This window comes from Myotis myotis, unplaced genomic scaffold (assembly GCF_014108235.1).
Source record: "Myotis myotis isolate mMyoMyo1 unplaced genomic scaffold, mMyoMyo1.p scaffold_m19_p_2, whole genome shotgun sequence".
NCBI lineage: Eukaryota > Metazoa > Chordata > Mammalia > Chiroptera > Vespertilionidae > Myotis > Myotis myotis.
The window spans coordinates 161,414,502-161,428,550 of record NW_023416324.1 but is presented as its reverse complement, the minus strand read 5'-3'; the positions used below and the strand labels follow the sequence as shown (position 1 = coordinate 161,428,550).

Below are 14,049 nucleotides of genomic sequence, written 5' to 3'. Positions count from 1 at the left end.
TCCTGAACTGACTAAATAAATTTCTGGTGCAAGCTGCCCAGCCTGGTGCTTTGTTATGGCAGCCCTAACTAACTAATGCAGGTCCTAGAGCTAAAGATAAATAGTATTAATAATGGTCAGGGAACAACTGGCTCAGAGCATCTTTGGAAAAATAAGAGTGACTTTGTGGTTAGTCTAATGTGGTTGTAACAGACAAAAAGGCATCAGAACAGAAGATAATCTTGTCCTTAATGCAAACCTTGTGCTTTTGCTCAGAAGTCATCTTGGAATGCACATATTTAAGCACAATGCACATGAAGTAATAACTCCTGCTTAGTTTATAAAGATGAAATACAAATAGGAAGAAGAAAAAAGAGAAAGAAGGAGGAGGAAGAATTGGGAAAGAGCTAAACCAACCATGTCAAACTCGAGGCCCGCAACAAATATTTTTTGTGGCCCAGCCAAAATAACGAGTGCCTGCTATATAGAAGGTACTAACTAGATGTTGATCAAATCCATGAAACAAATCAATGCTAGAAACATTTGGGTTGATTTTACTAAGGAGAGCCTCAACTTCAAATCTGAAAAGTGAGAAAACCAGTTTGGCAGGAACAGGAGTCCTGGGCATCGAGTCTATTGGGCAGACACACTGCTAACCTAGAGACAAGAACATTTCCTTCTAAGCCGTAAACTTGTTCAGGATTCCAGGAATGTGGGAAGGGCAGGAACAGTAGGAGTATAGCAGAGACCCTACCAAAAGATTAATAAAGTGGAACCTTAACCAGAAAAAAAAAAAAAAAAGAAAAAAAAGAAAAAAGCAGAGGCTGGGAGCTTCAGTCGCCCACCAGCCTGAAAACAGTCCTCAGCCCCTCACCCAGACTGGCCAGGCACCCTAGTGGGGACCCCCACCCTGAAGGGGGTGTGACCAGCTGCAAACAGCCATCATCCCCTCATCCAGGCTGGCCAGGTACCCAAGCGGGACCTCCACCCTGATCCGGGACACACTTCAGGGCAAACCAGCCGGCCCCCACCCATGCACCAGGCCTCTATCCTATATAGTAAACGGGTAATATGCAAACTGACCCTAGCAGAAGGACTGGGAATGACTGGTCACTATGACACACACTGACCACCAGGGGGCAGACGCTCAATGCAGAAGCTGCCCTCTGGTGGTCAGGGTGCTCTCACATGGGAGGAGCTCTGCTCAGCCACAAGCCAGGCTGATGGCTGCCAGTACAGCGGTGGTGGTGGGAGCCTCTCCTGCCTCCTCAGCAGCGCTAAGGATGTCCGACTGCAGTTTAGGCCTGCTCCCCACTGGCAAGTGGACATCCCCTGAGGGCTGCCGGGCTGCCAGAGGGATGTCTGATTGCCATCTTAGGCCCAATCCCCCAGGGAGCGGGCCTAAGCCAGCAGGTGGTCATCCCCTGAGGGGTCCCAGACTGCGAGAGGGCACAGGCCAGGCTGAGGGACCTCCCCCACCCCCCGAGTGCACAAAGTTTTGTGCACCGGGCCTCTAGTATATATATATATATATATGAAGCTCTTGCTGGCACCAATCACACGTGTGTGTTTTGATCTGTCCTTGTTGATGGTGAATTCGGTTGACACTGCTATTATAGAGAAAGGGCGAATAGCGATATTAAAATATTTCTTCTAATTAATTTCCTTTCAATGTGCACGAATCTGTGCACTAGGCCTCTAGTATTTCTATAAAATACAATGATAACAGTAACAATGTTAAAAGAGGAACTCTACTTATAATATTTAAAAAAACATTTTAAAGAGGCTATTTTTAATTTAATTTTATATTTATTATTTTTAAGGAAAATTTCTAATATACACAACAATAGAAAGGACACTATATAGATGTTCTATGCACCTAGCAGCCCACTTCAATAATTATCAACATTTTTCCAACCTTATTTCATCTATTCCTTTCTTGCCTTTTGCTTTTTTTTGAAGTGTTTTAAGCAAAATTCATATAACATGTTATTTCACTCATTAATACTTGTTTGCATCTTTAATTGACAAAGACATTTAACAAGTATATAACCAACCATTCTATTTTTACATCTACCAAAATTAACCACACCTAAAATAAAGGAAATGTTTCCAGGGATAGCTGTAGCCCTATGGAGGGTAGTAAGAGAGTGAAGTAGAAGGAGTGGGGTGATCAGCAATGGAAGCAAAGAAAGAGAGGGTCAAAGAGGTGACAAGCCAGTGCCATCAAGGCTGGAGGTGCCCTAACCCATGAATAGAGGAGAGAACGGTCTGAAGAGTTCATTCCCTTAGCTGAAATGGATAAATCCGACACCATGGCCATGACCAAGACTGTCCAACTGATTCCTTGACCTGGCTCTGTGCTCACCAAATAACTTTCTGATAATAATTGTGGGGTTTTTGTTTGTTTGTTTGTTTTTGCTATAGAGAATGTGCTAATCAATAAAACAAGTATCAGGCAAATATTAGTTGAATGCCTATTATATGCCAGACACCATTCTTGGCCCAGTGAGCAAGTATTTGGTCAAATTAGAAGTTCTATTTTACATCATATATAAACACATTGTCATTCTGTGAGTTTGAGTAGGATAAGGCAGTCCTTCCAGAGGATCTTGAGTGCTGAGGACACATCGCCTGACTTTGTGGCCGTGTCAAAGTCCTGCTGCCTTCATTTTTGTTTGTGTTGGTCAAAGTTATGCATCCCCATGGTTTACAGTCAGTTAGTTTTACAAGGTTTGCTATTAAAAACAACAGCATCCCATCATCCCACCATCTCTGTTTTTCTTCCCCCAGAGGCAATTTAATATACAAGTTTAATTATTTTAGCTGATTATTTAGATGTTTGCTTCTGTGACTCTAAATACAGTACGTTTTGAGTGACCACTTGCTTTTTTCAGTTTTAGTTATCATCCGCTGACATCCCACTCTTTCCTCCCTCTGTCTCCACCCCACAGCCACTTTCCCCATGCCCTGTCTCCCAGCAGAATTACATTGTTACCAATGTTTACTATTTACATTCCTGGAACCACATCAGTGCTATTCACAACTGAACATCTAGGAAACTATGCATATCTTTCCTTTTTACAGTAGAATGCGTTCTTCAATCTGTTCCAGCAGAGTGCATGGGGAATACGTTGAGACGTGTGCATCTCAAATGTGCTTATTCTACCCACATTTACTTGATTGCTAGTTTAGCTGAATAATTCTAGGTGGAAAAGAACTCATTTACAATTTTGAAGCACTTATTCTGTTGCCTTCTAACGTCTACTGTAATGGAGGATGTGAGCTGTCAATGTCCAGAGCATCACAATCCCTAGTCCCTGCGATACGTCCCTGATAAAGGCAGACAGCCCTCTCCTCATTGAGATTTCCCTCACAGTCTTTGGCTCCTGTGGACCCCTTTGTGTGGTTCCTCTGGCCAGAAAGATGGGGCTCCCTGAGTGTGAGCTTCCTGCATCATCAGAGAGCGCTGCCTGAGTGCCCTTGGGGCAGAGCAGTGAGAGGAAGAAGTGTGTGTGGGGATGCGACAGGGGAATTTCCCTGTGCTCCTCAGCTCAAAGGGACCCCTCGCCCTGTCTTTTGGCCAGAAAGGCAGCTTTCTCTCGGAGCACTTCCTCTCTGATCATGCTACAGTGTCCTGATTTGGCTCACCTGTGAGGCAAAGGAGACAAGAACAAACAAATAGAAAACTCACAGCCACTGCCCTTGTCTTTTGTCAAGTGTTGACTTCCCCAATTTGCCTGTTTGTGTGTGTGTGTGTGTGTTTCCAGAATTCTCAAATAGTTGCGTTTTTTTTGTATTTTTCCCAGGGATTCTAGTTGTAATTCAGTGGGAGAGAAAGGCTACAATGGGCTTCCTCTATCTTGGCTCCTTGTAAGAATTGGGACTAACGAGCTATCTGAAAGCTCTGAGTGTGGGTAAGAGCTGGGTCCTCAGCACCCAGCGCGCACGCAGTCTCCTCACCGCCTGACTGGAGCAGGGATCTGCCCTCACTGTGCTGGTGTCCCTGGGGACAGAGGCTGCCTGCTCTGCTCTCTGCAGAGGACAAGCCTCTGGCCTTCCCTGGCTGGAGGAGGACATCACACAGCGGCCTGCAGCTGGGAGGAGATGGGAGCCACAGCTTTTCCTCACACAGAGCTCAGCCAATCCTTCCGACCTTAGCATCCTCTTCACACCTGTTTCCAGAGGTTTTGGGTGCTGCCGGCTGTAACAAGGGCTCCCACTTGACCCCACATCTGACTTGGATTGGGTTTTCTCAGGTTTCCCAGGTTATCTGCCACCCTCTCAACCTGTTTTTCTGCTTCTAATAGTTTATTGTTGTTATCTCTTCTTCTAACGTCCTTGTCCTTATGTTCCTGCTTTAAAAATTGTTTTATAATAGATTTAGTGAAGTCTTGGGAGGGAGTGAAAGGGTAGCCTGGTACTGCAAGCTGTGAGTTTGACATGCTTGCACCAGTTAGCATTCCCAGGGGCTAACTCCCTGGCCTCCTTCAACGGCACTGGGGCCTAGATAGCTTATTTCCGGTTACTATGCCATGCTCTATGGATGGGCTATAGGAGTGAAGCTGTTTCTTTTTGCACCATGATTTTTATAATATTCATTACCAGAGAGTGATTTTTATTTTTATTTTTATTTTTATTTTTTAATTAAATCTTTATTGTTCAGATTATTACATTTGTTCCTCTTTTTTCCCCCCATAACTCCCCCCTCCCAGTTCCCACCCCACCCTCCGCCCTCACTCTCCACTCACTGTCCTCATTCATAGGTGCACGATTTTTGTCCAGTCTCTTCCCGCATCTCCCACACCCCTTTCCCCCCCAAGAATAGTCAGTCCATTCCCTTTCTATGTCCCTGATTCTATTATAATCACCAGTTCATTCTGTTCATCAGATTATTTATTCACTTGTTTCTTAGATTCACTTGTTGATAGATGCATATTTGTTGTTCATAATTTGTATCTTTACCTTTCTCTTCTTCTTCCTCTTCTTAAAGGATACCTTTCAGCATTTCATATAATACTGGTTTGATGGTGATGAACTCCTTTAGCTTTTCCTTATCTGTGAAGCTCTTTATCTGACCTTCAGTTCCAAATGATAGCTTTGCTGGATAAAGTAATCTTGGTTGTAGGTTCTTGGTATTCATCACTTTGAATATTTCCTGTCACTCCCTCCTGGCCTGCAAAGTTTCTGTTGAGAAATCAGCTGACAGTCGTATGGGTATTGCCTTGTAGGTAACTGGGTTTCTTTCTCTTGCTGCTTTTAAGATTCTCTCTTTGTCTTTTGCTCTTGGCATTTTAATTATGATGTGTCTTGGTGTGGTCCTCTTTGGATTCCTTTTGTTTGGGGTTCTCTGCGCTTCCTGGACCTGTAAGTCTATTTCTTTCACCAGGTGGGGGAAGTTTTCTTTCATTATTTCTTCAAATAGGTTTTCAATGTCTTGCTCTCTCTCATTTTCTGGCACCCCTATAATTCTGATGTTGGTACGTTTGAAGCTGTCCCAGAGGCTCCTTACACTATCTTCGTATTTTCTTCGCTTTCTTTTTTCATTTCGCTTTTCCAGTTGGGTGTTTTTTGCTTCTTCGCATTTCAAATCTTTGACTTGATTCTTGTGCTCCTCTGGTCTGCTGTTGGGAGTCTGTATAATATTCTTTATTTCAGTCAGTGTATGCTTAATTTCTAGTTGGTTCTTTATCACAACATCGAGGGTCTCATTAGATTTCTTGAGGATCTCACTACATTTATCAGCAGTTTTTAGAAAATTATTGAAAGACCTTAAAAGTGTGGTTTTGAGGTCTATATCTTCCATTTCTGACATTTGCGTCCTGTTTCTTTGTCTCCGCATTTTTTTATGTTTTCTTGGTGCACCCCCTAGTGGTCTTTGTGTGCAGTCTTGTTGTAGTTAAGCCTTGATTATTGTAGTTAATACTAGAGGGGATTTGAGCTCCAGGCCAAGTGGCTGTGAGAATCAGCTATGTCTGCAGTGAGAGAACTTCTGTCCTCTGGGGAGGTGCTAATCTAGCCTTTGCCTGAGGCTATCCGGCAAATGGCTCTGTGCAGGGCTTGGGCGTGGCGTGTCCCAGGGGATCAACAGGGCGGGCTGAGCGAGCAGTTATGGCTGCTCTCAGTCCCGTCCCCAGAGGCTCTGCCTCCCAGTGTCCCAGCAACCGCTGCAAACCTCAGAGAGAAAGCTGCCTTCGAGTTCCGACGGAAGCCAGACAGTCCCACTTCTCCCGTTTGAGTCTGGGTCTCTAGAGACTCGCCCGGATCTGGAGCTCAGAATCTGAGACTCCCTCCCGATTGAAACAGACAACTGCGCCCTCAGCCACCAGCCCACTCCGCGCGCACCTCTGTACCTTTTTGTTTTCCGCACTGCTCCTCCTCTGAGTTTGGGTATGATATTCTCTTTCCTCCTAGTTGTAGAACTTCCACTCAGCCAGCCTTCCTGTGGTTCTGGATGATGTCCGTTCTGTCTTTTAGTTGTATTTTTGAAGTGGTTGTTCGAGGCAGCAAACTCCGGCGTTAACCTATGCCGCCATCTTGGTTCTCCCCCCTTGTGGCCTTTGTGTGCAGTCTTATTGTAGCTAAGCCTTGATTGTTGTAGGCATCACTGGGAGGAATTGACCTCCAGGCTAATTGGCTGTGAGAATCAGCTCTGTCTGCAGTGGGAGAACTTCTGTGCTGGAGACACCCCTCCAGGGCAAGACTTGCTTCAATGGGGCTTTGGTGCTCACTGAGTCTGCCCCCTGAGTGTGTCCTTTCTGATTTTTAAAAAGATAGTCATGTATGCTTGGAATTCCAGGTGTAGCTGTGATGGAGAAAGTGGGCTCATGTTTATGGCCCTGGCACATATATCTTTCACGTGTCCCCTGTATCTACATGTTTTATTTCCATCCTAGTAACATACAGCATGTTTAAAAGATCTTCTGAAAATATGAGGACTATATTAGGGCTAGAGGAAATGTCGTAGGTTGTTGGAGATGTGATTTTTGAGAAACCACAGATGGCTTTTGTTACAGGATTCCAGGGCAGGAGGAATGGGAAAACTGAGACGGGAACATTAAAACAAAGCCAAACAGTGTGGGCAATTTGCAGCCAGTTTGTAACTAACAAGCCCTTATCTTCCACAGCCAAGGACACGGAGCATATGGTTTAAAAAAACTCCCTCCGGAGAGAATGCAGGAAGGCAGGGGGAAAGGAGAAAGGGAAAAAAGGGCCGTTTTACTCCCTAACCAGAGGAGCCAGCAGTCTTGAGGCTTGGCAAGATAAAGCTGCCAGGTGCTTCTCATGAATTCTGGGAAGGCCACGACAAAGTAAAAAGGGACCTTGAGAATGAATCTGTACCAAAATAGTCAGCAAAGGAATCTGAAACCTATAGACAGGACGGTATATAACCCCTCGGACCCCCACCCAACTTGCTCTTCAGATCAGCTGAGAGCCCTTCTGTGTTTCATAAGCCAAATGTATAGGTTTGCATGCTTTGCTTTTTCCATAAAGGTGCATGCTCTAATTGTTTTACTACATTGGCTTTTCACAATGCAGTCAAGGTCTCTGGTATAAATACATTTATATGAGAAGACAAAGATGGAGGTTGGAGACAGGCCCCTCCCACTGACGCAGCGGGCTGTCCAGTACCACCTCCCTGGTGTCCTTGAGAGGGGTCGCTAACATTTTGAACAGATCAGAAAATTGATCTGCCCTTTGAGAAATACCAGAACATCCATCTCTTCTAGCTAAATCAGGCCTTAGCCTAAGGCCATCAGCAACTGGGGAGGAATTAACTGGGGCAGCCAGGTGATGTAACCCGTTTGACCTGCTCATAATTAGGGTCATAGCTAGCTTCACAAACTTCAATATCACGGAGCAAACTAGATTTCAATCATGACTACAGCTTATTTTTGACAAAAATTGCTATGATGCAAAACAACAGAAGCTAGCAATCAAGCACAGGCTTAGAGTCAGGGAGCCCGGGGTTTGAATCCTGGCTCTGTGTTACTAGTGTGGGACCTCGAGGAAGTTACTTCCTTCCCCCTTACCCTGCCCCCCCGCCCCCCGGGACTGAGTTTCCATTTACTGGAAGTTTACTCAAACACTGTCCCAGTGTTCTAAGAATCAGGCTGTACAACTTTTGTATAATATCTGCACAGTATCTGGAACACTATAGATACTCAATAAGATCATCATCATCATCATCAACACACAAATTTTCATCGGCCTTTTGTCAGAGAAGACAGAAATGTGGAGCTAAAGTTGTTTTTTGGTGAAAGGTGCTATAATGAAAGGCAGTGGTTTACATTGTGACCACTGCCTAAAACATGGGAATTTCAAACATTTTGGCTGTTCCCACAATCTCTGTCAAACCACCCCACTTAGGAAATTTTAGGCTTCATTGAGATTCGTCAGTCAGAGTTGGCCATGATGGCCCATTGTCAGTGGGTGCTCTTTTTTTTATACATCCGGGGTGGTGGGTGACTTCCAAGATCCACTACTCACATTTTCTCACTTACACCACGTGCGGACCAATGCATGCACAAGGGACAACCATTTTCATTCCTTTCCATCAACTATATTTTGGTACAGATGATACATTGTTTTCATTATTGTGTAAGAAGTCATACTTTATCCTTTTTGTTTTTGAAGACACACTTTTCTAACCAAAATATACAGAGAGAGAAAGAGAGAGAGAGAGAGAATATGCATATGTGTGCAGCGAGAGAAAGAGGTGTGTGTGTGTGTGTGTGTGTGTGTGTGTGTGTGTGTCGGGTGATTGGACTAGAAAGGTCCACAAAACAATGGGTTTGACACATGGTCATCCATAGAGACCTGAACCCCACAATTAGTATAATTAGTATAATTCTTCTCAAGAACTTATGGAACTTTTAATAAAAATTGACCACATACTACTCATAAAGCAAGTCCCAACAAAAATCAAAGAAACATATCTTACAGACCCGATTCTTCAACCACAATGCAATAAGTTACAATCGGTAACAAAAAGATAATTTGTAAAAATCTCATACATTTATAAATTTTAAAACATTTCTATTACAACTGGATCAAAGAAAAAAAATCATAGGTGAAGGAAAAATCCTTAGGACTGAATGATAATGAAAATGCCGTATATCAACTGAGGAGATGTAGCTAAAATTGTACTTTGAAAAAAATGTTGAGCCTTAAATTCTTATGTTAGAAAAAAAGAAAGGCTGAGAGCTGACGAGTGAAACCTCCAACTTAAGAAGTTAGAAAAAGAACAAGAGAAAATGTACATAAGTGTCCTAATATTTTCTTTAGAGAGAATGCATTGAATAAACAACAAAAGCCGGTCATTATTCTGCTGGGATGTTGTTAAGTGCTCACGAATGAAGGAACAGAAAGCGGAGTCATTACCTGCCAATTTCATTCAGCTCAGTATAAGCTGAATCAAAATTTTCCTTCCAAGAAATGGTGGCACCATCAGCAGCAGCATCTTTGGGAGAGAGAGAGAATCCATGGATGAGATTGAGGAAGTGACGAAGAATAACGAAAAGGCTAACAGAAAAGGCCCAGCATCACCCAAAGCAACTCTCAGGACTAAACACGCAGCCTAACTTGGTGGGAAAATGCCAGGATTCCCTGACAGGTTCTTTATAAAAATCTCATCCCAGGGGAACCTGACGTGGCATCCAGACTCCCGCCCTGTGCTGCCTACATCAGCACGGAAACTCGGGGACAGTCCGGAATGGAGCTTCTGGATATGTTACTAATACATATTAGGTAGAAAAAACTAAAGGGGAGCGAGGAAACCGCGCTGAAGGCCTAGCAAAGCTGGTGAGGACTGGGGCGGTGGGGAGGACACAGCCGAGAGGGCCCGGGAGGAATTACGGGGCCAGGAAAGGACAAAAGGGAAGGAACGTGCTCAAAACATTCTAAAGCCTGCCCTTCCTCACCCCGCTGTTCTCGGGCATCAGTGAGCCCATCTCATATATTGAATGACTTAGCGTAACCCCAAACACACACCTGAGCAGAATCTTCACAGCATTTCCTTATATGACGTGTTAATTTCCTGACAATGACTCGCATGCGTGTGAGCGTGACACTACTGTGAATTTGTGTTGTCTTTGGGGACCAAGGCTCGCAAGAAGCAAACCATGAGCGGTGGTCGTCCTTGAGCACAGCCCCGTGGAGGCGGAAGGTGCCTACACCCTGACATCTGAGGGAAGAGACCCAGGCCAAGGTTTCCCAGGGAGTCCCAGGCCCACCGGAGCAAGGCCAGTGGGAGGGTGCTGAGCCAGCGGGGAGCATTTCCGGCTTCAGCTAGGGGCAGGGCTGTTGTCTTGGACCCCAGAAGGTTTCTGGAGCCACTCTTAGATTCTGGGACTCCCTTAACCTAGAGAGACACGGATTCATTGCCTTTTCAGTATAGAGACCTCCTCTCTCCACCCCAACACACCCAGCCCATTCCCCTGCACTGCCTCAAACCCCACTTCTTAAAAAGTTCCTTAGGCCAACAAGTTTCCTCTCTCACAATGTCCTTGGGACCAAGGTAGCTTGGTGAGATCATGAACAGGTGGACAAAGTAAGAGCCTTGTTTGTAAAACACTCATGTGTATTTGGTTATATGTGTGTCTTCATAATTATTCAGCACATCCACATAAAAATGAACCCACATGAGAAGAGGTGTTCTGGGAGGGTAGAGGGTAGGGAAATGATCAAATCCTCCCACCAGGTTGCTTTTCTCTCCCCATTTTAAATTGGGGAGTGGGGGTGTCCCTGATGTGTGAGGTACACTGCGCTGGCCAGTTCCCAGGGGAGAGGAGGGTTTGGTGTCCTGTCCTAGAAGAGGGGCAGATAGCATCCACGTGTCCTGGAGACACGCGCAGCGCCCAGAGAGCCGCAGGTAAACCCGGGGGGGGGGGGGGGGGGAGGCCCGGGGGGGGGGGGGATCTAATGTTTGCTCCCAGACACTTGAAATCACACTTTACGGAAACACCCTTCACCAGGCCTCTGGACTGTGACTTGACTGAAGCCACGGAGCCAATCCAGGCCACTCACTGCACAGCAGCTGCCACACAATGGGCAGACAGTGCCGGTGAGCATGCGGGGCGCCTGGCCTCCACCCACTGGGGTGCGGGGCATGGTGGGACTCACCATACTCTGGAAGTCGCACGAACTCCGAGGGCTCGCTGGGAAGGCTGATCCCCCAGGGGTTGCTGGCACTGACTCTGAACTGATAAGGGCTCCCGGGGCTGAGGTCTTCGATGACGAGGTAAGTGTCCAAGGTCGACGCTACCGACTGCTGCCAGGCCTGGGAACCTAGCAATTTCCGAGGAGAGAGAAAGAGAACAAGCCAGAGGGACATTGTTTCAAAGACCTTCAGCAAACAAAGAGAGGGAAATGGACACATTCCACTCAAAGGGCCGTTGTGGTCACTGTGTCTGGCTCTGAAAGCCTGGGGCAACTGTGGCGGATCTGGGTTCAGTATCCTAGTGAGGCGTGTGGAGGCAGCTGGCCTACAGGTTCTGTCCGTGTCAGCTGTGCACGTGAGAGTGAGAAGACATAGGTCATGCAGAAGTTACGGAGGAATGTGGGGCCGGTTCTTCACGGGGTGTCAGAAAACGTAACGTAAGAGCAACAATGAGAAAACAGCGTTTGGAAATGGCAACAAAATAGAAATGAGCACGTATTGAGCACCACTTGCTTGTGAAGACCCATGGGAGGCACCCTCCCCCCATTCTCTCACATCACTTCCTCACTTAAATCCACAGAAACCCCAAGGTCAGGGGCATTCATCTCACTGTACAGATGAAGAAACCGGGACTCGGAGAGATTGGATGATTTTCCTAACTAATGCTGCATAAATATGAACTTTGTGAGACGTGCCTGTCAGCTCAGCGTGGATTTGTGTGGAGTTGGGAGACACAAGAGTAAGCAGCCTGAGAAAGATGCAGAAATAAACAGCTTTAAACTGCATGGGCCTCGTTTACCAGGAGAGAGAAGAGTTAAAATAATAGGAGTAATGAAACGCATGATTTTGGCTCTGGGTGCAAGCATTACTTTCCATTGTAATTCATTGTGGGGCTCAGAGACGTGTTAACAATCCGCTCCCTGGCAACTTCTGATTTCAGCTCAGCAGGTGTCAGGCTCAGTTCTTAACAACTCCTGAAGAAATGCATGCACTTTAGCATGCAAATGTAACAAATTAAAAAACGGAACAATTTGTTAAAAAGTTACTATATATAATGATATATACAGGGTGACCCAAACAAAGTATACGCACTTTAACTGCCGATAGTTCCAATTTTGAAACTGAAAAGCACTTGATAAACACTGACTTTATAACTATCCAAAGGGTGTGTATACATTTTTGGGGGACACCCTATATCAGGGGTGGAGAACATCGGGCCCACGGCCAAGTAAGGCCCATAAAATCATTTGGTCTGGCCCTGCCAAGGCATTAGGGGTGAGTTAATTAAATGTTTGACCTAATGTAGCAGGCTAATGTTTAAGCTGATAATTTTGTATGGCCCGAGAATGACATTATAAATATCCAAGTGGCTCTTGGCAGAAGAAAGGTTCCCCACCCCTGCTGTGTAGTGATCTCTACATTTATCAGGGGAGGGGGGTGGGTAAAGCTCAGCTCCTGCTCCCCTCCTGGTTGCTCTGGGAGAAAGATCACAGATTAGCAACCTGGCGACCTGGCTCTAACTCCAGCCTCTTGCTCCCTAACTCTCTTTAGGCCTTTGCCTCCTGGTCGGTGGAATGGGCGTGCTTGTCTGGGTCACTGGGCCTGCTGAGCAGGGCAGTGCGCGCTAAGGCACTTAGAAACCCGCCCTGAGTCATCATTTTGTGGGAAACCCCGACTGGGTGTTTGAGATCCGAGAAGGTGCTGCAGTCTGGCGCTGGGGCCATGGTGCCGCCTTGGGAGACACAAGAAGGAACAGCTGATGGAGGGCACGGAGACCAATGGTGTTGCGGCTCTGCAGGCCTCGTTACAAGGAGGAGAGGACACACAGGTAGCCCACCTTCCTCTCTGTACTCCACGGTGTAGCCGGAGATGGTGCAGTTGCCGGTGCTGGCCGGGGGCAGCCAGCGCAGGATCACCGAGGTACAGCTCCGCTCCTGGGCGATGGGGCGGTTGGGGGCCGCGGGAACGCCTGCAGGACAGAGACAGGGTCCGGGCTATTTTTGCATAACCGGGTCATTTACACCAGGGTTGAATGCCACCCAGGAAACGTCACCTAACCAGCATTTCACATTTTTCCTGTGATGTTCTCCACCTTCCCCAGGTCTGGGGGAGGCCCGGGAGGCGCGCCTGGCTGTTGGAAATTCTACCCCCCAGACAGCAAAAACTCATTCTCTTCCTGTTTGCTGGAACTTTGCTTTGGAATGTTCACAATGGAATCCTCCCCCCCCCCACCCCTCCCGCCACTCCAGTTTTCAGGGAGCCCTGGTAATGCCACCCGAAAATGATTGACCCACACAAATCATAGAGATGAAGAGTAGGACAGCGCTGCCACGGGCTGGGGCAAGGAGGATGGGGAGTTATTTAACCGGTACAGTTTCAGTTTTGCAAGATAAAACGAGTTCTGGAGCTTGGCTGCGCAACAGTGTGAATGAACTTCACACTATGGAACTGGACACCGGAAGTTGGTCAAGATGGTAAATGCTGTCATGTGCATCTTACGACAATAAGCATATGTTTAAAGCATAAAACACGTTTAACGGAGAGAGTCTGTACCTTGCACCTTCACCGTGGCGGACGTGGATGCGGTGCCGTGGTCATTGGCTGCTATGCACGTATAAATCCCGCTATCTTGAGGCATCAGGTTACAGATCTTCAGGGTGATTTCTCCGGACTCACTAGGGACACCAAAAGGAGGCCTCAAGCGTCAACCAGGAGACAACTGATGGCGAAATGTTGGCACCTGGTGTGCTGAGTGGACTCAGGCCCAAGGCGGGTCCAGTTCTGTTACCCGCCCTGGGTGACCGCCTCACCTCCCTACATTCTCACTTCTTTTCAGGGGAAAAATTCTCGCCATGCCTATCTCTCAGGTTTGTTGTATGTGAGGGATAGGGATAGAAAAAAGAGCAAAA

At 46.4% G+C, this 14,049-nt stretch overlaps 1 protein-coding gene across 13 annotated transcripts in view; it reads right to left on the bottom strand.

Annotated features, from left to right (window-relative positions):
• The window catches only part of KALRN (kalirin RhoGEF kinase), a 656,959-nt gene that overhangs the window by 15,349 nt on the left and 627,561 nt on the right, over positions 1-14,049 (bottom strand). For all 13 annotated transcript variants that reach the window (XM_036353020.1, XM_036353029.1, XM_036353021.1 and 10 more), the window contains 4 exons: positions 13,694-13,815; positions 12,978-13,109; positions 11,104-11,268; positions 9,364-9,442 (listed from right to left, as the gene is read on the bottom strand). In XM_036353020.1, coding sequence (XP_036208913.1) covers positions 9,364-9,442; positions 11,104-11,268; positions 12,978-13,109; positions 13,694-13,815 — 498 coding nt within the window. The remainder of the gene's footprint in view (positions 1-9,363; positions 9,443-11,103; positions 11,269-12,977; positions 13,110-13,693; positions 13,816-14,049) is intronic.